Consider the following 25754-nt stretch of genomic DNA (forward strand, 5'->3'; position numbering starts at 1 on the left):
ATTACTTAAATACGCAAACGAGCACGCACAGAGGCGTCCACGTGAACGAATAAAGGATAACGTTGTACAAAAGAAAGTCAGTTTCAAAGAATACAGTTTAGCTTGGAACGAGCTGTAGATGATAGCGCGCAAAATTTCGAGAAATCCAGTAGCGGTATTTGTCGGCGAAGTAGCCCGTCTAAAGGTGAACAACGGCTAGACGCGCAGGCACCAGATACATATATTAATCAAGTTCCTTCGGGGGGATGAAAACGAGAACGACAAACGCGGTCGAGGCTGGCGATGACGATACTAAATGCGACGACGTCGATTTTTCCTGCTGTACGAGAGGAGAAACAGTAACGAGAATAAACCATGCTCGGCCCTGAGATTCAACAAGTTAGGTCAACCCTCGACGTGGATCACAGGTCTACGGTATTGCTCGGACAGCCAGCAGGATGGATCGATATCGGCTGCGCGAGGTCAACCCCGATGAATTATTACCGTGCAAGAGCCAAGGCTTGCAACGCTGCGAGCCATCGACACCTTGCATTTTCTTACCCCCTTCTATCCCTGCCGCTGTCATATTTACTGCTTTCGTTCCCACTGTTCTCGACGAAAATAGAGAACACATCCGAGGGAACCTAACCTCACCTCGCGGAACAGATGCGTCAGACCGAACGAACGAATTCTCGCTCGCTCGGCTCGCTCCCCACTTCGACAGAGTTCAAGCCTGAAGGGGCATTCGTATATGCGCGGTAGATAATTCGCCGAACGTTTCGGAATGCTCGTTTGATTTTATAAACAAATGCTGAGAATGTATAGAGAACGTTCGGCGTTTACACTAAACGAGCACGAATTTTTTCGAAGTGGGGGCAAACGAGCGTTCGTTCGTTTGGTCTAAACGCAGCAGATGGCAGGCGTCGAGGAAAATGAATTATAGTAATTTATGGCGCTTCTGCACATGAAAATTATGCTACGTTTCATTGCGAAGCAGTGGAAGAGCGATGTCTATTCTTGATGGGTTGTCGTTCGTATAATCAGATGGAGTAGCGACAGCAAGTTACAGAATGTTGCGCATCTTTGTTTACCCGACATGTTATTTTTAGATTTCGTAACGCTGTTGACGAATGTTTCGTAGAAAACTTTGGTACGAGGTTCAGAAGTTATTTAAGAAATAAGGGGTACGGAAATCGCCGCTAGAATTGAGAACCAGAGACCAAAATCTACATAGATCGTTATGTGTCGTAAAAATTGATGGTGACGTTTGTAATAATATGTATATAGATGGCGGGTGTAAAATAATTTCTATAGCAGGGTGTACGCACTCCATCTGGAGTGATAGGAATTTATCAATTGATCGTAATCCTTCCCATCGCTTGCTAATGACGATTTGGAATTAACAGAACGTATTTACTGTTCCCTGCTGCGTGAGAAAATTCCCATTTTCTGTGATCCGCATTAAAGTTAGAAACCGCGGTGCCTCACAGACGTAACTGGCTCGTTTTATCAGTTTAGATAAGTCTGTAATCTCTTTGATATCGATAAGAGAATTCTACTGTCTTTTCCACGCAGATATCTCTACTGGGTGAAAAAATATAGCACTTTTCAAACAACATGGGGTCGACAACCTCTTTTAGAGGGAATTATGGAATTAATCGTACGATTAAATAAAATCATTTAAATAAACGAGCGTTTATAATATATTTATCAATTCTTAGTAGCTAACATTACATTAATTGATTTTTTATTCAAACTGTCAACAACGAATAATTACGTACTATATACAGTCTGTGTAACAAGAGCATGACTGCCATAAATTTGATCTGGATGTAATTACCGGGAAAATTCATGAACGTGCAGGTAGGGGAGGCCGGGGATAATTTGGACACGGGGTAACATTGGACACTTTTACAATTGCCCCCATAGTGTCATGACTATTACAACTGTTTATTTACTTTGTGCCTAGTTTCCCTATTTATACACTACATTCCAAAAATATGCACAAACTAAACAAACAGTTGCAATAATCAGAACACTATTCCCGATCTCCCCTACCTTGATTCTTCCCCAATGGCGTGTTGTAAATAGGTTATAGAGAAAGTCGCAGTTTCTTCCCAAGATTCGTGAGGAAACGACGTTGTAACTATGAGGGCCGCATACGCTAAGCGATTCGAAGCCGTCTTTCTCTGTGCGCATCCGAAAGGACCTAAAATGTCACGAGAAGCGGCTGCGAAGTACATAAAGAAACCGAAGGCGTTTGTTAACAATTGGTTAAAGCGGTTTGAGGAGACAAAAACCGTTGATGACTTGCCGGAACGTGGTGTGAAGCGTAAGACGACAGATAAGGAGGAGAAACAGATTGGGAACATGTTTTTCTCGAATACTCGATTATCTTTACAACAAGGACAGGCCAGATTAAAGAAAAAGGATTTACGGATATCCTGGCAAAGTATTCGGGGTCGTTTATTTCCTCAGAATTTAAAATACCGGAGTGTAATTAAGAAACCTCTCTTGACTGAGAACTGCGCCTGCGTCAATCACGCATCATTACCACCGCTCCTGTAGGTGTTTCCCCCTGCATCAGCGGTAGCTTAAGCCCGCCGATCCCTGATTGGACAGCATATTAATATAAAAGCGCTGTAGACAGCAAAAGCGGAAGTAGACAGAGAAAAAAATTGTAAAAAAAGAAAGAAACAGAAATACTGATAGAAACAGACAGAAGAAGAGAGAAATACTAATAGAAAGAGATAGATAAACGTTTAGGTTATGTTATTTCCGGTTTTGCTCCAAAATGGCTGCGGTTATACCGATCACCCCCTAGAGGATCACTAAACAAGGGAACACCGCGAACCCGGACTCACCGATTGGAACGCAACTTTGTGGGTTTCATGTGGGTCCCTATCGCCCTTTAAGGGGGTGAAAACTAACCTCAAAGACAAATTGGCACTTCCACTTTTTCGCGTATAACTCTCAAAGTACAACAGACAGAAAAAAATGTTTAAAACAAAAGTTTAATGGTGCAATAAGCGCTACAAACTTCTGTTAACAAAATTTTGAACAGAGTTAAAAAAATATATATAATTGACAAAAAAACTCTTTTCAAAATTTTGTTAACAGATGTTTGTAGCGCTTATTGCACCATTAAACGTTTGTTTGAAACATTTTTTTCTGTCGGTTGTACTTTGAGAGTCATACGCGAAAAAGTGGAAGTGCCAATTTGACTTTGAGGTTAGTTTTCACCCCCTTAAAGGGTGACAGGGCCCAAATGAAAGACACCGTTGTTCTTTGTTTGAATCACTCTAAAAACCCACAAACTTGCGTTCCAATCGGTGAGTCCGGGTTCGCGGTGTTCCCTTGTAAGTGGGTAAAATATGTATGCATCATTTACACTTTAATATAATAAACAGTTTTGAAATTATGCCGGTCACGCTCTTGTTAGACAGTCTGTACTCACGTGGCATTTGAATTTAAATCGTATTTAATTGAGATGTGAGGACGTCACTTGCCTTGAGTTGTTGTAGGTACCATTAATTAATTGTAGGGATTTAAACGTACTAAAAATTCTGTGCAAAAAACACAAAATTAACTATAGAGATAGAGAATGAAAAAATATATTTATACTAATAGATTAATTTAGTCGCTTTATTTGAGTGAAGCTATATAGATCTTTAGTTACTCCTGTTAATAGATAATAATGAATCAAATTAAATTTTGTGTTGCACAATATTTAATAAGAGTATCTATTTGGAAATTTGATAATCCACTTAAATTCTATGAATCTGTTATCACGAAACTGCAAAATAAAAAATGTTTCTTTCACAGTGAATCTCTTACGTAAAATAAAATTTAATGCAAAAGCAGAAAAAAAAATGAAAAAAATCATATTTTCTTTGCAACTTGTTTCTGTCTTTCCATAACTTTTATCAATTTCATGATACTTATTAATGTAACAACTCGTGAATTTCCAAGTTGATTTATGGATCTCGGATTTTCACCCTTAACTCCTTCACATTGCAGATAACGGGAATAATGATAATATCTGTTGGGACAACTATTTTCGCAGTGAATAAAGACTTCATTCGTTCTCCTTACCTAAGCCACGTGTCTCCAGCAAGTCTTTTAATTGTTGCTGGAATTCTGGTCTTCATGATAGCTTTCCTAGGATGTTGTGGAGCTGTAAGGGAAAGCACCTGTATGGTTCTTGTGGTAAGCACCTTGCGATTTATCTTACGATCCTTATCTGACTGATTACGTCATTATTGTTTAACATTTTATTTCAATAAACATTTTGAGCACCCTTGTGCTTATGCTCCTTATTCGGGCTGTTTACTTTAACGTTGTTTCTGCATCTCAAAAATTGAAGACTGTATCTTGTGACACTATTTATTAGAATTTCAAAAGAAAAAAGTATTATAAACTGTACTTCAGCTAGTTCCATAGAAAACAAATAAAAATAATTATATTTACAGTTTGCAGTATCCCTTTCGATAGTCCTTGTATTGGAGTTAGCTGCTGCAATTACAGCTTTCAGCCTTCAGAATGAAATAGAAGATTTCGCAGCTGCGAACATTAAGCATACTATGCTGGATTATGGAAAAGATAATGAAACTACAGATGCCGTTGACTTTCTTCAATCCCGGGTAATATTCAAATTCTTAGAATGCATATAAATGATTTACCCTTCGATAAAAATTAAACAGTTTTATAAAATACTCAGTGAGGCTATTAAATTAAGATTTTAAAATATTCATTCATTAACAGTAAATGAAGAATAAAGATTTTTATCATGTGCAGCCTCTTTGAGTTCTTCCACATCGAGTGTGAACTTTTTCGCTTTCGATTGGCTAAAATTCGCACTCAGTGCGCACCAGTACGGCCGTCCGAATACGCTATTAAAAATATGGCTGTACTTCCGAATGGCCCCAGTGGCCGATCGACACGAGGTTTGAGGGAAGGGGTGGGGAGGGTGTATGGACCCTAAATCTAAAATTGTTGTTTCGGGAATTTATTAGTTTCCGAGATATTAATAAAAAACTTCTCACCCTGTCCCGGGTATTAGTATTGGTTGGGACTTAATTAGTGAGGGGGGTGCGCGGCCGCTTGCGGGCGCGTAAAGCATGGTAACGAACCGATGTGAGTTTGGAGATTTGAATCAGCAACTTGCGAATGCGACCCATCCTACTATGTAGGGTGTTATTCTACTGATAGAATATTTGTTTTTTTACAAGCCAAAATAAGACAAAAATATACAATACAATTTTTTAATATCGCGCTTCGTTTTCGAGAAAATTGACTTTGAATTTCAGCTAAATACGCTTGCCTTTCCGGCGCCTGAGGAGCACGCGGAGGTAAGGGGAACGCGTCTAGCAGTTCGTAAAACAGTTTGGGGGGACGGGAGGGTCGCCGGGTAGGGGTGCCTGCACCTACGTTAAAAAAAATTAGAAAAAAAATGAACAATAATTTTTTATTAATATTTTGGAAACTAATAAATACCCGAAGCTACAATTTTAGATTTAGGGTCCACACCCCCTCCCCACTCCTCCCTCAAAACCTCATCTCGATCGGCCACTGGGGCCATTTGGAAGAATATCCAAAAATATTCATTGGGAAACATACTTGTTTATGTTTACTGCATGATACATTCTATGTAATGAAATATTTTATATAACTGCAGCTTCATTGTTGCGGATATAACGGATACCAAGATTGGCAAGCTATTATACAAGAGACTGGAATAGAATTCCCAAAATCCTGCTGTCGTGGGGCAAGTATCAGTGAAGGTATTGCGTGCTCTCCTGATAGCGAAGAAATCATGAGCTATCCTTATGTAACTGGATGTATCAGCCGCCTTTCAGATATCGTGCACAGGAGTGCACTCTACATTGGCACTGGAGCTGTGGCCATCGCACTCATTCAGGTTTCCATATTTATCACATTTATTCTAAACTCGCTGCAGTTCCAGAAAATTATATAACCTATTTAAAGAAATTAATACATCCACCAAAATAAAACTTACAATCTTTTTTATAGTTATAAACTGTGGATATTTTCTTTGACCACTTCAAAATTGGATGTATACATTTTAATCTCACCGAACATAATTTTTAAGTGAATTTAATTTTCAAAATATTTTATAATTATATATAGCTTTCTTTGAGGAGCACTTATAATTTATTATATAGACTATATAGGGCAAATTCCACTTATGCCCAAATCGCCCACCGCGAGCGCGATATGTAATGGAAATCACAGGCGTTGCGGGCGATTTGGGCGTAAGTGGAATTCGCCCATAAATTACTGGCACACAGGACAGTTACTTCGAGCAATTCCTTTAATCTTCTATAACTGACATGGGAAGATCCCGAACCCTAAAAATTCTGAAACTTTGTGAATGTGTAGGGGATTTCCTCCTGATTACAACGCAATTCTTGTTTGCTGCCCAAATTCACTCGAAGGGGGTGAAATTAACCCCTGAAAAATCAGCTGTTTTCCGATTTTGTGCTATAACTCGCGAACTGTAAGAGATGGGAAAAAAGCTTCAAGACAAAAGTTACTTCTTTTAATTAGATCTATCATTTGGCAAAACAAATTATTTTACAGTTCGCGAGTTATAACACAAAATCGGAAAATAACCGGATTTTCGGGGATCAATTACACCCCCTTAGAGTGAATTTGGATAGCAAACAAAAATTGCGTTATAATCAGGAGTTATTTCAGAATTTTTAGAATTTGTGGGTTCACAAATGTTCCCTTGTGAGAAACTATGGTATATTATATGATTTACGTTTACGTGTATACTGGTTTATACTTATTTTAGTGTGAAAATTGATCGTGATGTATTGACACGCATTTACGAATCACCTTGTGTGATAGTATACTTCTTGTGTACCACAGAACTAGAAACCGAAAAGTGAATTCCCGTTCTTCATTTTCAGTTGACGGGAATCATGTTTGCCTGCATGTTAGGCAACGCGATTCGAAGACAGAAAACAGAAAGGGAGAGACGTCGATGGGAATTAAGAGAGAGCTTGGTCAATGGATATCAACCGTTAGGGAAAACAGACCCTTTCATTACTTTTCCTGTCTACATGAGCCCTGAAGCTTCGAAGAACCCCTAGTATTGTTTTACCATAAATGTTTAATCAATTATTCATTTACTTAATAACTCGTCATGTGCTGTTATACAACAATATTTCTAAATTTTCGTAATAAAAGTATTATAACTTTTGTGCACTTTGGTGTTCTAAAAAATAGTATATACATCTATTTCATGGAAAAATGTTATTTTCGTGCTTTACTCCTTCAATTTCTTCCGTCTCAAATTTATTTCTATCTGTTCCTTCCATGTGTGCAATTATATTTTTTCTTTGCAATTTTGCAGAAACAGTTAATACTTTACAGTAATCGCCCGAGTCCGTCGAACGGGGCTGGCGGTGGACTCATAGTGACTTGCGGACATGGTTCCGCGCAGCCAGTGGCGCGAGTGAGAGAACCGGACAACGAGCGAGAGGACACGAAAGCGTCGACTTAAAGTTGCCGTCGGGTACGAAAGAGAGATAGCACGATACTTTGTCTCGCTCCGTCTTTCAGCTCGACCCGCGTGCGGACATAGACATATATAGTCGAAGCGTAAGCTGAGGGGGGTGTAAGATTCGCGGTAAGGGGAGCGATACAGGCAAATCGGGTAACGCAGTGGATATGCATGCCGAATGCTTCCGAAGCTAACCCGACGAGCCTGTATTTGACTTCTGTCTTTTCCCCTCCAAACCTACCGTTTCCCTCGCCGATAGTCTCAGCTTCTGCTCCGTCTATATATGTCTATGCGTGCGGGCCCCTCCAGCTGAAAAACGGAGCGAGACAAAGTATCATGCTTTCTCTCTTTCCTACCCGACGACAACTTTGTGTCCTCTCGCTCGTTGTCCGGTTCTCTCACTCTCGTCCGCAGGCTTCCAAGAAATCGTGGGGATAGTCGCCGGACTCTCAACGGGCGGAAAAAAAACGGACTCATAACGGGCGATTATTGCATATCTCAAATTCGTAGTACCACATTTTTCCATTCTAGATATATTACGTTTGTACAAACCTGCAATTGTAGATAATGTGTATAAAAAGGTTGAATATATTTCTGTATCAAATAAGAAATTGTAAAATTAAAAGTATTTTACTATTTTACAATTATACATTTTATTGGAAAAGTTTATTTCCCAATTTTATACTGCACGCTCATCGGAAGATTAAGGCTTTCTGTAAAATGTCTTCGATTTCTTCGTTCTGCGATGAATTATTTATATAAGGAGGTGTTAATTCGCGATAAGCTAAGCAAACTCGCCGGGATTTCACATCTTCCCTCAGGACACAATGTTCCCATTTGTACCTGAAACACAAGAAGAGAATTTAATACTTGTTAGACCAATGCAGTAAATATTTATAGGTGATAATGTAACACAATCTGTTAATTATATATTATTTTATGTAGTATGCAAGATGTTTCTGTTTTAGATTTTATTTAAACGAGTATCTGCACTCCTATTACATGCAGTGTAAAATGATTCGTATAAAGTTGTATTAGTTTAACCCTCGGTTGTCACACTGGGTCAAATTGACCCTGCCATTTTTTAAGCAAAAAACTTTTTGTCGGAACCCATATTGCTTCAATTTTTTCTTAAGCATGATCACACTTTAAATCTCAACTTTCAACGATGGGCATATATTCGACAATGTTCAAACTTTATCTCAGAATTTTTGAGACTTAATTTAACAAATACAGGATCAAATTGACCCAGTGTGACAACGACGATCGAAAAATTAGGTGTGGCAATCGAGGGTTAAGCAATTATTTTATCAAGTCACGTAAAAAGAACTGTCTTAAGGGGGTAGGTTACCCTCGATAGCCCTAAACAAGACCTTTTTTCAAAAGCAAATTGTATTTTGTAGTTTTAATCGTTATTCTATGAGCTTTAACACCAAAAAAGAAAAGTCTAAATATCTCTATGTACATAAAAGTTGTGAGTAAAAACGAAAAGGCGTGTACCCGGTGCACCATTTGATGGTGAACATAAAATCTCGAAAACCGCTCCAACGATTTAGATGAAAATTTAATGAGAGATGCAGAAAGTCATTCCCTGCGATGTATCGGGAGCAAATTTTCGAAAAAAAATATATATATTTTTATGTTGAAAAATACGATTTTATCGATTTCTTGTATGAAAAATATTTATCTTTTTTTAAAGAATTTATCTCGAAAATCTGCTCCCGACACATCGTAGGGTATGGTTTTCTGCATCTCTCATTAAATTTTCATCCAAATCCTTGGAGCGGTTTTCGAGATTTTATGTTCACCATCAAACGGTGCACCGCGTACACGCCTTTACGTTTTTACTCACAACTTTTATGTACATAGAGATATTTAGACTTTTCTTTTTTGGTGTTAAAGCTCATAGAATAGCGATTAAAACTATAAAAAACGATCTCTCTACTCTTATTTATCACTTTACAATTTGCGTTTGAAAAAAGGCCTTTTTTAGGGCTATCGAGGGTAACCTACCCCCTTAAACAAGTATTTACATCATTGCATGTACATTATTATAATAATATATTATCTGCTATATATAAAGCATGAAAACTCTTCTACCTTGCGTCACCATAAAGCACCATAAGAGATCCCTCTGGCATTGGTAATCTTACAGCTACATCTTGAACGCCTGCATTTCCACTATTTCCATTAAATTGTAAAGTCTTGCATGCGCCCGGATATTGTGCAACACTTTTCAAATTGTATTTTGAATCTGGACCATGATAAGGTGTCATTGTTAAAACTGAATCACCCATGACATTGACAGTAACTATTCTTTCACCCCAAATCCAACAATCATCGATGTGCGGGTCTATTGACGCTCCGCGCAATGGGTTGTACTCTAAAGTACATTGTTCCACCGTTTGAAAATCCTTGAGCACAGGTACTTCAGAGAACTTTTGTTGTACAAATCGAGTAGATCTTGGGAAACCATCGAAAGAGCCCAAACGAAGTTTTCTCTTCTTGAAATTGCATTTTGGCCCAAAGTTCTGAATTATTAAAATTGGTTTCTCATTCATTTAAACTCCCCTCGTATTTCAGGAAAGCAATTTTTAGAGTTACAAGATGAATTTTTATTTCTTTAACTTAATGCTTCAATCGATAACTAATTACTAGTATTTTTAAACACATTGCTACTTATTCCAATATTAAATACATTTAAATTCTTTTGTATCAATACCTGTTTCCTTCTTCCACTTTGAGATGCTTCCCAGGGTATCTCATCCAGTGCTTTCATCAATGATGCGATTTCATTAGAATTCAGAAATTCTAGCTGTTTGTGTGCAAAACAGAGATGCAACAAGGTTGGTATTAGGTTAAATAGAATTCTATTAACATAAGCTAAAAACAGTAGAATTCAGATAATCCAGCATCTAATAAATTAGCACGCATGGCCTTGACTATGACTGTGTCTTAGGCAGAGCGTTGGGGCAGAGCTTGAACCTGGAGCGCGTAGCAGTGGGGTTTTACCCGGAGCAAGGAATATTTTTACTGCTCCAAATGCTTTTTTATTATTTGAATTTTCTTTCATTTTATAAGTGCAGATGAATGAAATGTTTTTAATAAATACCAATTCTTAATTTTTCATCATTGAAAAAATATTATATCATAAGGCCGCACAGCCCAGTGTTAAGGAGGCATAGTACTTTCTTTGCCCGAAAATTAAGCATTCTTTATGAATTTTTTTCTATATGAAAATAAAAAGCTAGGAAGATGGGGTTTCCCGCATTAACCTAGCCCCAACCAATACTAAAGCCGGGAAGCTAAGCGAAGCTACGCTACGCGATGATATATTTTAATGTAGCTTTTGGTGGAAACGGTCTCATAAGAATGTATTGAAGCTAATTTTTTTAAAAAGCAGTTTAACTTCCCGGTGGATTCTCGGCTTAATACCGTCGGGTGTGAAACCGTCGGTAGTTCTAGTGTTAAGTGTTTTGCAAATATCTCGTAAACCAAAGCCGAGCGCCAAAAAGTTTAGAGGGAAATGTTGTTCAAAATGATGACCTTGACAACATATGTCAACGTCACTGAAATCGGAGATGCCTCCCCTAAAGCCGCGTATTCACCTGTGCAATCGGTGCACGGCGCGCATTCGGGCTGATCCGCTTGCTGGCGGTTCATTAAAGCGTGCAATCGCGTCCGAACAATACCATGAAGTGGACGCCGCAAATTTCACTCAAGCTCGAACGCGCGCTGAGCTCCGAACGAGCAAAAAATCGGTGCGCGCCCGATGCACATTCGGGTCGAATGCACAAGTGGATACGCGGCTTAAAGTAAACATTTACGGTTACAAGCAATACCTGTATATAAACACCAGGAAATTCTATAGCTGTTCCACGGTGATCTGGGTGGCTTTTGTAAAGATAAAGATCCCAGCCAGGCCATGATTTATTACAATGTGGACAGTAGACGTAAGTGGGCCATGTCTGAAATATAAAATATTTATAATTCGAAACAGGACTGTAGTTCCGAATGGCCCCAGTGGCCAATCGACACGAAGTCTGAGGGAAGGGGTGGGGAGGGTGTATGGACCCTAAATCTAAAATTGTTGCTTCGGGAATTTATTAGTTTCCGAGATATTAATAAAAAACTTTTAGTATTTCTGTTGACTTATTCCGACATAACGCATTCCACATTCCACCTTGTCCCGGGTATTAGTATTGGTTGGGGTTAGATTAGTGCGGGGAACGCGTAAAGCATGATAGCGAACTGATGTGAGTTTAGAGATTTGAACTCCGCTCTAAATGGTGATAAAGCAAGCTATTTGCTGACACACCAGAAAAAGATACTCTAGAGGCACAAGAGAACAATCGAGAATCCAAAAAGTATAAAAAAAGTATAAAGACAAAAGTAAAGTAAGCGAAAAAGAAGATTTTGATAGAATCAGATGAATAAGCAATTATTGTTTAACTCATGTATATCAAATGTTTAATAATGATATGTATTTTCATTTATATTCTTTAGAAATGTTTATTTGTGTTCATATTTGTATTTAAATAAGTAAAATAGATGTGTTACAATTTACCCCGGGACTGGAGCACATTGTAACAAACGTTCAGATTTATTTAAGATGAAGCTAGATGACTAAGTGTCCAACATTTTCTCACGTACTTTCACGCAATTAATTCACCACATATGTAAGTAGTAAATCACGCAAATTATTTCGTGATTGAGGAAAACACTTTCAGGAAAAAACTGGGAAAACTTTTTTGTTACAATCTGCCCCGGTCTCATCTAGTAGCAGTTTTTCGCGAATATCTCGGAAACGAAGGTCGAGCAGCGGTAGCATGTATAGGAAAAAGTTGTTCAGAATCGTGTCCCCGACAACATATCCGAAAATCATTGAAATCGGTGAGGATGGAAAACTTCTGAATAATTACCGAAATTATAAATAATTAATTAACTAAATAATTATTTATAATTTTTAATTAAAAGAAATTTCAAATTTGAAATTTTTTAGTAAATTTCATATGTTTAGTGCGCAAAGGATACTCGAACTTTTACATATATCAACATTATTATTCCTTTGGATGTAACATTCCATTTATTATTATTGAATCTGACCATTTTAGGAACTTTGTTCGTAAATTGAATCCAGCTCATAAAATTCCAATTCGAAAGACATTTTCAAACAATTTACTTAACGTAAAGTTTCAAGATTACAAACAGTCAATAATCAGTGTGAAATCCAAAGATGCAGTTCTACTTTTAGATGGATGGAAAAATTCATCATTCAACAATAAGTATGTTATTACAATTCTAAATTTAATGAATACGATATGTCCATGCAGATTACGGCGTTCCACAGTCTGCAACGTTGTTTTTCAAACAATATGATTTTATATAGTAAAACACACGAACGTAATAAAGTTAAGCTATTTACTGTCTTATTCTACACGCAGAGAATTCACTTTTCTACGATAGGTGAGATACAGACCCACCTCTGGCGTTCAGTATGTGAAATGACATATAAATAACGTATATAATTCAAGTATGTTAAAGGAATATATATAATTCTGGACGGCGAACAATAATCCAAGCGAAACTGAAATAAAATTTTAAGCAGAAAAGAAGAATCAACGATATACCCATTGATTAATTAAAACTATATAATATCTAAAATCATCTCTAACCTCTAATTGAGTTTTGAGGTCCGGCTTCGTTATATTATATTCACTTTCACAGATAAGACACGATCTTATGCCTTTGCAACCACAAGGTCGAATTGTTTCCATCTTTTAAAGAAATTAGTCTGTGACAATTCATTGTCCCTGAAACAAGCATTACTGAAAACTGCTGAAAACTGACAACAAAGTGAACACAGTCACGTATGGTCAGGTATCACCACAGATGGGGTATTGGGAAATATTGTGAGAGCGCCATCTACTAAAGTAAGCTCTGTAATCGGGTCAATCGCGTTACAGGACGGGTGTCACACAAGTATTGAAATATTGCAATAATGTTTTTGTCATTAAATAGTCTGTTAAATTTTACAAAATCGATCATCAAACAGTCGAAATTCCCAATACTGCCAATAATAGGTGACAACTAACCCGATTAGACAGCTTTAATTGTCCCCACCAGATGGCGTAGCGGAAATAAGAAAATGCCAATAGGTAGAGCACTAGGTTAGGTTAGGTTAGGTTCATTTCATTTTTCCCTTGGACAGTTACAAAAAATTATACTCGTCATACCAAAGCGGCATTTCAAGAAAACTTATGTAGCCCAACGAACTCTAGTTCCTTCTAAAACATTTCTATCTCCCCATTCTGAGCATTCTTCCCTCATACTCTCATGTCTCATACCTTGTTACATCTGTGATTATGCTAATATATTGATACAAGTAGAGCACTAAAAAGGTGAGTATGCGCATCCGCCATATTGGGTCCTCTGGAGCAAGAAGATTGAGTATAAATGTAATAAAATACTCTAATAACGTATATTTTGTTTATAAAGTGAATCTGACAATACCCAAAAAGGCGGGTACACTATAATCTTTTCTATCTAGGGTGAATTCCACTTACGCCGAATTTTCCGTTTTTGTAATAAAATGAATATCATAAATTATATATTCCTGTTTTCGAGTTGTCATTTATATTTAAAAACCTGTAGTTTCCGATAATGCCTTTTTCTCTTCCATATTCCAAGAGATTTTTCATAAATTTCGAAACGAGAACCACGGGCGTTGCGGGCGATTTGAGCGTAAGTGGAATTCGCCCCTAGAGGACCCAATATGGCGGATGCGCATACTCACCTGTTTAGTGCTCTCGGGGCGGTACTCTTAGTTGCTACTTATTTTTAAGCATTTGCTTAAAAATAAGTAGCGACTAAGAATACCGCCCTATTATAGGATATGCTTTACGTCTTGGGTGTATTTCAATGAGAATATATCGTAAATGAAACTCGGTCGAGGTGGCGCCCTGTTCGTAGTGGTCAGGATAGCGTCTGAACATGTGCGTGATGGCGCCGTGACGTCAAATCAATCAACGCCAAGATGGCAGATGATGGGAAACGAATCGACGCTATCTTGAGCACTACTAGTGATCCTCTAGGGAGTGATTGGAACAACGTGTATCGTCGCTGATTGGTTGCCGGCGATTTGGAGCAAAAGCGGAAGTAGACAGGAAAGAAACTGTAAAAAAGAAAAAAACACAAATACTGATAGTAAGAGACAGAAATACTGACGGGAAGAGAGATAAATACTGGTAGAAAGAGATAGATATGTTTATTTCCGGTTTTGCTCTAAGATGGCTGCGGTTGCACCGATCACTCCCTAGAGGATCACTAGAGCACTACGATCAGAGCGCCACCTCGACCGAGTTTCATTGCGATACATTTTCATTTAGTACTTTTTCGCGTGTGAACACTAAAATTTAGTCAAGTAGATTAGTAAAACAATGGTAAATTACTAAATTACTCGCTATTCGACTAAATTACTCGACGTGTCTGTTCCAGCCTTAATTGTGGGACAGCTTACCACGGTTGGCTTTTTTTCATCGCTAACATTCTACAGAATGTATCGCAATGAAACTCGGTCGAGGTGGCGCTCTGATCGCAGTGCTCATAGTGATCCTCTAGGGAGTTATCGGTATAACCGCAACCACCTTGGAGCAAAACCGGAAATAAACATATCTATCTCTTTCTATCAGTATCTCTCTCTCTCTTTCCGTCAGTATTTCTGTCTCTTTCTTTTCTACAGTTTCTTTCTCTGTCTACTTCCGCTTTTACTCCAAAATCGCGGCAACCAATCAGCGACCACACACGTTGTCCGCTCACTCCCTAGAGGATCACTAAGTGCTCAAGTAGAGCTAGGCTTTGCCAATCCCAATAGTTTTCTAATTTAGTATTTTACAGTACTCTACAGTATTCGCTTTACAGTAATGTTTCCCTACATCGTAACTGTGTCAAGATATTCGATACGGAAAGATTTATAATTTTAGTGCAGAGCCGCCACGAATGTCTGTGGCAATTAACAGACAGGCAGTATAGTAATCAGGACGAGTGCACCAAAGCATGGCATGAAATTATACCGAGATGTTCAAAATTCAGACCAGTTGAATTGTATTTAATGTATTAGGCATGTTTTATACTGCTCACTCTACCACGGACAAAGACCTACTGATTTCAGAAACAGGTACTTAACTTCTGTTTCAAATCAATCTGCACGCAGAATACGCAAATATGGCGCCGGCCTAATACAATCTCCCGCTAAATTTCAATTTTCCTGCTCTCCCCCCACTCTTTCGTCTTAGACCAGATAACAGTGGAGTTGGACCGCCCGAAACCTTGACAAAAAATTGTGTAGACAACGTCGAACTTGTAGGATAAGGAACGATCCAGCGTATATCGAAAAAATACTGAGAATTTCAATATATTTATTGTACTTTTAGTTTCTCTTAATGATAAACGGACACGAGAAACCTCGTGACCAGCCTTTTGCGCAGGGGTTGAAAATAGTTATGATATCGGTTTCGGTTCTCGAAACAGTTACGAGAACCGAAATAATCTTGAAACAGTTACGAGTGAAAACGGTTCTATATTATATCGGTTCCGTAACGGTTATATGTCGGTTATACAGTAAACTCTCGCAATAGGCTGGGCTCGCCTCAACCATGCGTAAGCGCCTTTTAAATTATGATTAAATAATAAATCTGTGAAAAATAAATTGATTCTCAAAAGTAGTTTGAAATAATCTTTTTTTTTAAGTTACGTTTAAGTTAAACCCTTATTAATGTGGCGTGCCCCCTTGAGTGTCTAAAGATTTAAACAAAGTAAATCGTACATACATACCGAAATTGTTGCAGAGCAACATCCAACTGTACATCGCATTTTTTTTTGCCACCGCACGTTTCAAAATACTTACGAACAATGTCGCATTTCTTTTCAAATCTCCAAACTTACATCGCTTTACGCGCCCCCGCACTACTCTAACCCCAACCAATACTAATATCCAGAACAAGTTGGAAAGTGGAATGCATAATGTCGGAATAAGTCAACAGAAATACTAAAAGTTTTTTATTAATATCTCGTAAACTAATAAATTCCCGAAGCAACAATTTTAGATTTAGGGTCCAAACACCCTCCCCACCCCTCCCCACAAATCTCGTGTCGATCGGCCACTGGGGCCATTCGGTAGTACAGCCACTGTTTCAGTCAGAACGGATATATAGCAGTTTGAAACGGTAATTCGCGGAACCGTTTCAACCCCTGTTTTGCATTTGATTTGTGAAAAACGAGAGATCTCGTGACTTTGTGTTAACTAGGCTGTTCTCGTAGCGTTGTGACCGTATTCCATTTTGAACTGATAACGTTGCACTCTAGAGCCTTCGAGGCATGTAACAATAATTTACATTGGATAATTAGGTCTACCGCGTACCTCGTCTGCGCTATTAGTATGCACATACCATATAAAGTTTCAATTATTCTGTGTACGATTTTTAACGAGAACATTTTTTTAATTATGAAGGGAATACTTGTTCAATTCATTGTGATTTCTCTGCCGGTTTTGGCCATCCATTATTCCGCCGAATCTTAGGCGAAATTCGCGATTTGAGAGTTGGCGAAAAGATGAAAGTAGTTTCTAAGTTTTTCAATTTCATTTATTAATCGGTACTCGTCTATGTACAAGACTGCGCCTGATAATTCCCTCTATGATACAAGAGAGGTCCATTCACAAAAAAAAAAAATAGCATTTCACCACCAAAACTCACTCGATACAATGCAATCAATTTTTTTAATCGCAATCGATTAAAAAAAAAGAGACAAAACAAAAGCAAAACTCCCGGCAACTATTTACAAATATAATTGATCAATTATCGATCGATTCATTACTGACCAATTAATTTCACATTACATAAAGGTAGAATTTCGTGTTCGATCTCAGGTATACTTAAAACAAGAACGAAAAGAATCGATAATCATACGCACACATTAAATTTTCATCATTCGTGTTTAAACTTATGATAATCAACTATTTTACAATCCGGTTTTAATTAGCGAATAGACTAGAAATCAGCTACACATCGGGTAATTGTCAGTTCGTTATTAAATTATTTTCAAGAGATTATTTACTCAGTAAATAACTAATAAAGTAATTTAAAGATATTTAATTCCAAACGATCGAGCAATAATCAATCGACAATTAATTGATTATCAGCACTAACTGTGAGGTCTCTTATGAGAGACCAACAATAGTGACTTCATTAATTAATTAATCTAGAACCCAATTGATCAATTCATGACGAATCCTTTAAATTAATTAAAGAAACATAATTTAACTTAAAGCACCCTAAAAAATTCTGTCCCTAAACATTGTGCTCCGACTTAGAAAATTCACTGCGATATTGTTATCCAATATTTCTCGTAACTGGCTCGATCTTATTTCCTCTCGCAATTCACATCACTTTGTTTATAAATTTATGCTTACCATGGTTGGACTATGTGTGAAGTAATTTATCTGCCTTTACGTGCATTAGTAACGTTGCATTATTATTTTTTTTTTATAACTTTCCTCGTCATTTTTGTATGCTTCAGCGTTTGTGAAATTCAATAAGTAAACGTATCAAATAGTTACCACTAACGAAGTTCCTTTCGTCTTTCCATGACTAATGCTTCGGGCTTCCACAAATTAATCGAACTTTCCACGAACACAAAGTAACGATACAGTAGCTAAATTGAGCACGCTGGTAAAAGAATTTCATTTGCTTTTCTATGGTAAGAAAACATGTCGTCGCTATTAATAAAGATCGCGTTGAATAAATTGTAGCATTTCGTAATTACATGACTGCGATACCTTCAGTCATTTTCAAGAATTAACTACTAATATACCGTGTTATTCTCTATACAATGTAAATTAATTTATATAATACATTTTCACTAACCCCCGCTTGTTTCGTATATGTATAAACTAATAACTCCGAATTACTTGTTTGCACGCATCCGGATCGATTATCACTAATCGACGTGTGCTACAAATAATCATTTACACGTACTGTGTGTTTGTCTTTCACCTACGCAAGTCTACGGGATTTCATTGCTTTTTTAAAAATACGAACCACTTATTTACATCGAATCATTTAAAAAACTAAATAATTCACGTGATGCAGCTGCTTTTTAAAAGTAAAAATAACGAAGGGGTCGTTAGCTTGGTTTTTCACAATTGCAGATCGTCGGAGCGTTGACAAAATAATCATTTCGGAAGTTCGCAGCCTATAAAATCATGTAATTAAACACAATACTGGACTATTATTGTACTGTTTCTCCAAGAAACAACAACCTTTGTTCCCGTAACAGACGCGCAAGAGGCGTCGCTTATTACGAAACCAACATCCCATTAAATGCAATGCTTGAAGCATTTCCCAGCGATTTATTATACAGAAATACGATTCGATGTCGAAGGCATGAGGATTAAGAAAGAAATTACTAACGCTGCGGGAATGTTCAACCATTATTAAGTAATATTGGGGAATATTGTTAATTAATGGTTCGATGATGCCAGAACTTGTCACACGAGTAAAATGAAGTAATTGAACACCGACGACGGACGTGTAGGATACAAAGTGTTATATCCTTGCAATTTAAATCAAACATTCCAACGGAAAAATACGATCAACGTCTTCAGAATGTTATAAAATACTGTAATGTAATTAAGTAATATGTTTCCTCCAGTGGCGGATTTATGAAAAAAAGGCCCAGGTGGCAAACGTTGAGGGGCCCATTTTTTTCGGAAATATCAAGAGGTAGTTTACTAAAACGGGGCGAATCTACAGAAAAGTATAGAAAAAGTGCTTGGATAAAATCATAATTTATTTTTGAAGACGGGGCCCTAGGGGGGGCCTTCTGAGCAGGGGCCCATTTTTCGAGAGACTAAAGCGGTAGTTTAGTGAAAACGGGCTCAGCGTAATAATACAGAGAAAAAAATATAGTTTGGATAAAATCCATGGGGGGCCCTGTGGTGGGCCTTCCGAGCAGGGGCCCAGGTGGCAAGTGCTCATCGGCCGCCCTGTTAAATCCGCCACTGGTTTCCTCAGTCAATCGATATATCATTCAACGCTTATAAGATTATATAAAAAAGTAATAGATTCATACGGTAAAATTTCAGCATTTTGTACAACAATGTTTTCTTCTCATTAACAGTCGAAAGTTGAAATTTTCGCCCATACTGGGTACGCATTAAAAAGTAGATCATTTGTAAAAAAAATAATTTCCATTTTATGTTGGAGAATATTGTAATGTAAATCTAACAGAGAAGGTTGAATCGCCTATTTTACCATCGCTCCGACAATTCTCTTAAAACTTCATCTGAACTCCCCTTAATAATTTACTTAGCACGCAAACCGACAGTAGTCTCAAAGTAATCCACCCTTTCGCCCAAACAGAAGCGAACTAATAGTTCCCAAAGCAGATTGCGCAGGCGATTCTTTTGTAACCGCGACAGGGATCGCAGACGTAACCTGTCCCAGGTCAGGCCTCGTAGCTCTAGCACCAGTTCTTCTTTGTCTATTTTGCTCCCTGCCCGACGCAGATCCGTCTTGCTTCTTTTCACCGATCTTCCGTTTTGTTGACGAGGAATCACTTATCGAGGAAGAAGGCGATAGTTTCTCCTGGCTTCCGCTCGAGGAGATGGAGCTCTTCAGGAAAGTTAACTGAGCCATGGGACTATCGGTGCGTCTGGTGTACAGAGAACCTTGGAGCGCTAGCGGAGAGATAGAGGAGCCGACCGTCGTAGCCATTATAGTGTCGATACCAATTCTTTCGAGCTTTTCTACCAAACGGATACCACTGAGAGCTTTCTTCTCCGACCTGGAGAGCGTAGTCCGCTTTCTTTTCACCTGTTAACAAACACGATCTAATGTTTCAACTATATCAAAGTGAATCTTCAATTTATCTTTATCATTTCTGCATACGATACTATTTGCCAGATGAGAAGAAGAACGACTACCCGCAAACTGAAATGTCACAGGGGCAAGGGGAATCGCCCGCTCGCTCCATCCTTATCCTCTCCAAGAAGTCCTACCTTTTAGGTTCTTAGCGGCTGTCCATATTCGCGGGCTGTCGTGATTTGTTTCGTTTGCAAGGAATTAGGTGGAGCGAGCCGGCGATTCCCCCCTTCCCCCTGTGACATTTCAGCTTGTGGGTAGTCGTTCTTCTTCTCATCTGGCAATAGTACATGCATTGATATAAGTTTGTACTTAAGGAGAGGAAATGATAAATGTTATATGCGCGTGAGTCTATAATGAAGTCGTTAATATTAAACAAAAGTATTTTCTGCTTGTTTAAAGTCCTTTGCTATCGCCATTTGCAAGTGATAAGTATTATACGAATCCAGTTTACAAATAATTTGCATGTACGTTAACAAGATCGAGTTATAGTTAAGTATGTTTTTATGGAAATGTAGCTACACGTGCTTCAAACGTTTTATACCGCGCGACTATGCAGAATATTTTGCTATTACATTATTAATTAAAATAAAATTATAATATTGAACTATATATAGGAATACTTTTACATGCCTCTGTTTCTCCACCAAACGTCCTCTTCAACAATTCTGCTCCACTGGATAATAATCCCAGAGAAAGTCCACTCTCGGGAGTTGGTGAACTAGATCGACTGTCTGGCGGACTAGCATCAGGACTATTGCAAGGTGTCGCGGTAGGTGTAAAATTCCTCTCCCCACATGGAGTTCCAACACAAGAAGGCGTTACGGCTTTTATACCTAGTTTCAATGCAACATTTTCATTATTTTAATGGATCGATTTACTAAATATTTTTCTGTAATTATACAATGCAGTGTGCAGTTCCACCATTTATTATATAAGTTTACTGTATTATGTGAAAAACATGTCCCAGAAACAACCAAATCGAACTTCAGTATCAAATATTGTCATTGCTCGAGTTTTTGCCTCTCGACCGTTAAGAACACTTTGACAAAATTTAACGTTAAATATCTTTGTAAATAATGCATAATTAGCTTTTTTTTCACGAAATTGATTAATTTCGTTTCAGTCTCATTCGAAAGATAGTGACTGAAATTAATCACCCTGAAATGTTACTGACCCCGCAGACTGTGCCTAGTTTTAAATAATTTGTAAGAACTATTAAAGCATTTTCTATTTTATTAATAAATACCTCTCTCATTCAGCATCTTTGCAAGCCCGAGGGTTGTTGAAAATGTTGAAGTCGAATTCCTTCTACTTAATGTTCTCGGAGTACTCATTCCAGAATTTAAAGCACTACTAGGTGCAGTTGCAACTCTACTACCCACAATACTTGGAGATACACTTGTGTGATCGTCGGGATGAAGAACAGTACTATTAGTGAAAGTATATATGGAGCCTGTGTCCTGAAAGAGTTTTCCGGGATTGGTATATTCTTCATCTTCCTCGAGGTCGCTGAGAGTATAAGTGACTAGGCCTAAATCTTCCAGGCCGCGGCCTCCTCTGGTCTTCACTCCTGGCCTTTCCTCCAAAAGTCCGCCTGTAGGATGAAGTATACAATTAAATTCAGTGTTTACCTAATTTTTATGTAGATGCGCCACTTAGAAGACATCAAATTACTAGAAAACAAACTGGCCCGTAATATCCACAATTAAAACTTATAGTAAAGACCAAATTCATTACGAAGTCCATTAGAAATATATAATATACCACTTTTGAATTTCAATTAAACATATTCTAAGCTCCTTCTACTTTATAACAAATTTAACTGTTATTTTAGAGAGTATAATTTTAAGAAATATTCACTTATTTTACCTAAAGAAAGAAGAGAAATAGAAGAGATTCGAGTACAGTATTGTGAAATTCATTTTAACGCCAAAGGCAGGGGCGGATTTAGGTTCAGGCTAACGGCTGCAGCCTAGGGCGGCAAATTTTGGGGAGCATCAAATTTTGGGAAGCGGCGAGGGGCGACAAATTTAGAGAGGCAGCAATTTTTTGGAAGCGATAAATTTTAGGGAGCGGCAAATTTTGAGAGGCGATAAATTTCGGGGTGCAGCAAATTATGGAAGGCAGCAAATTTTAGGAAGCGGCGAGGAGGGGCGGCAAATTTTGGGATACGGCGGGGCGACAAATTTGGGGAAGCGGAACATTTTCGGGAGGATCAAATTTGAGGAAGCGGCAAATTCTGGGAAGTGGCGAGCGACAAATTTTAAGGGATGGTAAATTTGGGGGAGCGGCAAATTTTGGGGAGCGGCGAGGGGCGACAAATTTTGAGGGGTTGCAATTTTTCGGAAGCGATAAATTTTAGGGAGCGGCAAATTCTGGGGGGCGATAAATTTCGGGGTGCGGAAAATTATGGAGAGCGGCAAATTTTGGAAAGTGATAAATTTTGGGAAGCGGCGAGGGGCGGCAAATTTGGGGGAGCGAAACATTTTGGGGAATATCAAATTTGGGGGAGCGGTAAATTTTGGGAAGCGATAAATTTTGGGAAGCGGTGAGCGACAAATTTTAAGGGATGGCAAATTTGGGGAAGCGGCAAATTTTGGAGAGCGATAAATTTTGGGAAGCGGCGAGGGGCAACAAATTTTGGGGAGCATCAAATTTTGAGCGAAAGAAACTGGAAAAGGTTCAAACACGGAGGCTTGAGACAACTTAAAAAACAATTCACTCTTTTCATGTAGCAAATTAGCAATGACTCATATGTGAGTTGCCATATTGAATTAATTTTGAAATTGTCTCGACTCTTTTAAATTAAAATATTTGATGATATTTCGCGAAAAGGGCGGCAGACGTTTATTAGCCTAGGGGAGCCAAATCTTCAAATCCACCCTTGGCCAAAGGTTTACAAAGCATTACCTAAAGTTGGTGTAGCCAATTGTGTCCAGTGATGTAATGTCTGTGAGCCTTCGATAGGTTTTACTATTTGCAATTTCTCAGGGATTCTCCAAGCGTTTCCACCGTAACCACTTAAATTCCCGCTACTCCCCGTGGACATGATACTGTCCGGAGTTCTACAACCAAGAGGCACGAAAGTCGACGGTGAATTAGCTCCAGCATCATAATCGTAACTATATCCTGCACCAGTGCTCAGACAAGCACGCCTCGCGAGGACTTCCGCTGGTGTTAATCTACGAAGAGCTGCTTCTAGGTCTGCTGCCCCAGGTGCTCCTGGTACTCCACTTTGTTGAGGACCACTAAAAATGCGCACAAGTTCTCATTTACTTATTGCAGACTTTAATATTTAACCTGTTGTAAACGAGGAGCTGGCACCTAGTCTTTCAAAATTATCTGGCCTTACTAGATTCGGAATGGTTAAAGTAATTAAGGTACCCTGAAGATAAAATGACTGTACGCAGCTCAGAAGACACTTAACTATTAGCACAGACAGACAAAAAAATTAAAACGATTCTAAGCATTTCGAATGTTGCACAAGTACAAACAGCAAACAGAACTATGCAGCTACTATAAAAGTTCAAAAATTAAAACTAATTACTAGTCGCAACGTACTGTTCCTCCAAAAACCATGTAGGTCCAGTAGTAGCGAAGACTATTTTTCCACAACTACGCCAAACAATTTGGCACAACTGATAGATGAAATGGAGAAGCACTACGTTTTATAAAAACTTTATATTCAATAAATTGTGAAAAACAATGCAGCCCCCTTCAAAGTGAATATTACTTTGGCTAATAACAAAGTACTCCAGTGTCTCGCTCGCAAAAAGTTAAGGAGTAGTTATATAAAAAACATTGTTCGAAGCTTTTGGTTATTCAGAAAGTGAGAGACCAGAATTTGTTTCCTTCGCGTAACTCACACGCGCCATTCAGAAGCAACGAGCACAAACTTACGGGTAATCTTCGAAGTCAGTAATAAGAGAGCCTTCTGAATCGCTGTGTCCAGTGGAATCCAAACTAGGAAATGTCGATGCCATAGGTCGAATTTGTCCACAGCTCATCCGTGGTCCAGTAGAACCACTCGATAGAGTCGATGTAGTCATTGAGCCTATCCTTGGGAACTGGTTATTGTCAACTGCATACGAACTCCTCGAGGCGCTTCTGACCGTTTCGAAGACTTTCTTGTAAGTTGGTCTGCGACAACAACGAGCAAGTAAAGTAAATTTCTATATAAATTATTAAGATAAATAATAACACCTATCCGGTGAAATATAAGTGTTAAATCTAAAGGTTCCTGAATGATAAACTGACGTACATTCTATCAGCGCTGATACCAGAATCCAAGCTGAGTTCAGAATAAAGAGAGGACTCTAATTCGGAAGCAATGGAATCTGGCTGAGGAGCGGCACCCATCGAGGGGAACAAAGATCCTCCTCTGACCGTTGGCATTCCTTTCTTCCTTTGTTTTCGCAACTGTTCTTGAGTTTCAGCTAATAAATTCACCACCTTGCAACAGAAAGAAATGTTACTGAAACTACTTGCCTGAAAATTGCTTAAACCTTCAGCGGATGCCTGGTGAACCCCACAGGAGTGACGTTAATATAGAGAGACTTCAATTTGCTTGGTAAAATTTAAAAAATATTTCTGCAAATGTGTGAAGCAGATACTGTCGAATATAAAACGTGACTATCTGTATGCACTGATTAAAAGATGGTTTCAGACCAAGTTCTACTGCGACTATTGCGTAGCATAAAGAGGAGACCTTAAGGGGGGAGCCTGGTGTAGCGGATCGAAGAAATCGATTTTTTTTTGCATAAATCAATAGTTAAACATCACGAGAATATGTTCCCAAAGCCGCAAAACGAAATTCGAAAAATTAAAGCGGATATAGCCGGTTTTGCTACGGAGCGCCAGGCTACCACAAAACTTGAAGTGTGTTTTTCTCGAAACGACAGTTTCACACTTTGCGGGCAATGTAACTCAAAAAATATTCAACCAATCGACTTGGCCTTGTGCACGGATATTTGTGAACATTTTCTTCATAGAGCTAAGTTATTAGTATAATGATATTGTTTAAATAAATAACTTTTTTTTAGACATTTAAGGCAAAATTTCGTTGGAAACAGTGAACTTTTTATTCAAGAGGCCGCCATTTGTTCATTTTGCATCTTTTAAGTTTCAAATTTCTTCATTCTGTGCGTACTCTCATAAACTAAAAGAAAATTGTTGGATTTTTGGTTTCAGATGAAACCAAAAGACGCTACGTTGCCCGCAGTGCAATAACTGCGTCGCCAACGGACTGGGCATAACTTTGTTATTTGCCGCTCTTTTTTAATAATTTTTTTTTGTTATATACCTTAACCTGTTGATAC

At 38.3% G+C, this 25754-nt stretch overlaps 3 protein-coding genes across 7 annotated transcripts in view; 1 reads left to right on the plus strand and 2 right to left on the minus strand.

The window, feature by feature from the left end:
• Positions 1–8160, plus strand: part of LOC143367761 (uncharacterized) — a 34192-nt gene extending 26032 nt beyond the window's left edge. The window contains exons 5-8 of the mRNA XM_076809915.1: positions 4000–4188; positions 4452–4622; positions 5657–5899; positions 6918–8160. Coding sequence (XP_076666030.1) covers positions 4000–4188; positions 4452–4622; positions 5657–5899; positions 6918–7100 — 786 coding nt within the window. The 3' untranslated portion in view covers positions 7101–8160. The remainder of the gene's footprint in view (positions 1–3999; positions 4189–4451; positions 4623–5656; positions 5900–6917) is intronic.
• Positions 8125–25754, minus strand: part of LOC143367742 (alpha-ketoglutarate-dependent dioxygenase alkB homolog 4) — a 96559-nt gene continuing 78929 nt past the window's right edge. The window contains exons 2-6 of the mRNA XM_076809885.1: positions 13189–13351; positions 11356–11481; positions 10236–10328; positions 9614–10044; positions 8125–8356 (exon numbers count right to left, since the gene is read on the minus strand). Of these exons, the coding sequence (XP_076666000.1) occupies positions 8206–8356; positions 9614–10044; positions 10236–10328; positions 11356–11481; positions 13189–13290 (903 nt within the window). The 5' untranslated portion in view covers positions 13291–13351 and the 3' untranslated portion in view covers positions 8125–8205. The remainder of the gene's footprint in view (positions 8357–9613; positions 10045–10235; positions 10329–11355; positions 11482–13188; positions 13352–25754) is intronic.
• Milt (trafficking kinesin-binding protein milt) overlaps positions 19667–25754 on the minus strand; it is a 97853-nt gene continuing 91765 nt past the window's right edge. For all 5 annotated transcript variants that reach the window (XM_076809806.1, XM_076809807.1, XM_076809805.1 and 2 more), the window contains 6 exons: positions 24698–24888; positions 24337–24576; positions 23347–23684; positions 21683–22030; positions 21067–21269; positions 19667–20385 (listed from right to left, as the gene is read on the minus strand). In XM_076809806.1, the coding sequence (XP_076665921.1) occupies positions 19903–20385; positions 21067–21269; positions 21683–22030; positions 23347–23684; positions 24337–24576; positions 24698–24888 (1803 nt within the window). In that variant the 3' untranslated portion in view covers positions 19667–19902. The remainder of the gene's footprint in view (positions 20386–21066; positions 21270–21682; positions 22031–23346; positions 23685–24336; positions 24577–24697; positions 24889–25754) is intronic.

This window comes from Andrena cerasifolii, chromosome 4 (assembly GCF_050908995.1).
Source record: "Andrena cerasifolii isolate SP2316 chromosome 4, iyAndCera1_principal, whole genome shotgun sequence".
NCBI classification, from domain to species: domain Eukaryota; kingdom Metazoa; phylum Arthropoda; class Insecta; order Hymenoptera; family Andrenidae; genus Andrena; species Andrena cerasifolii.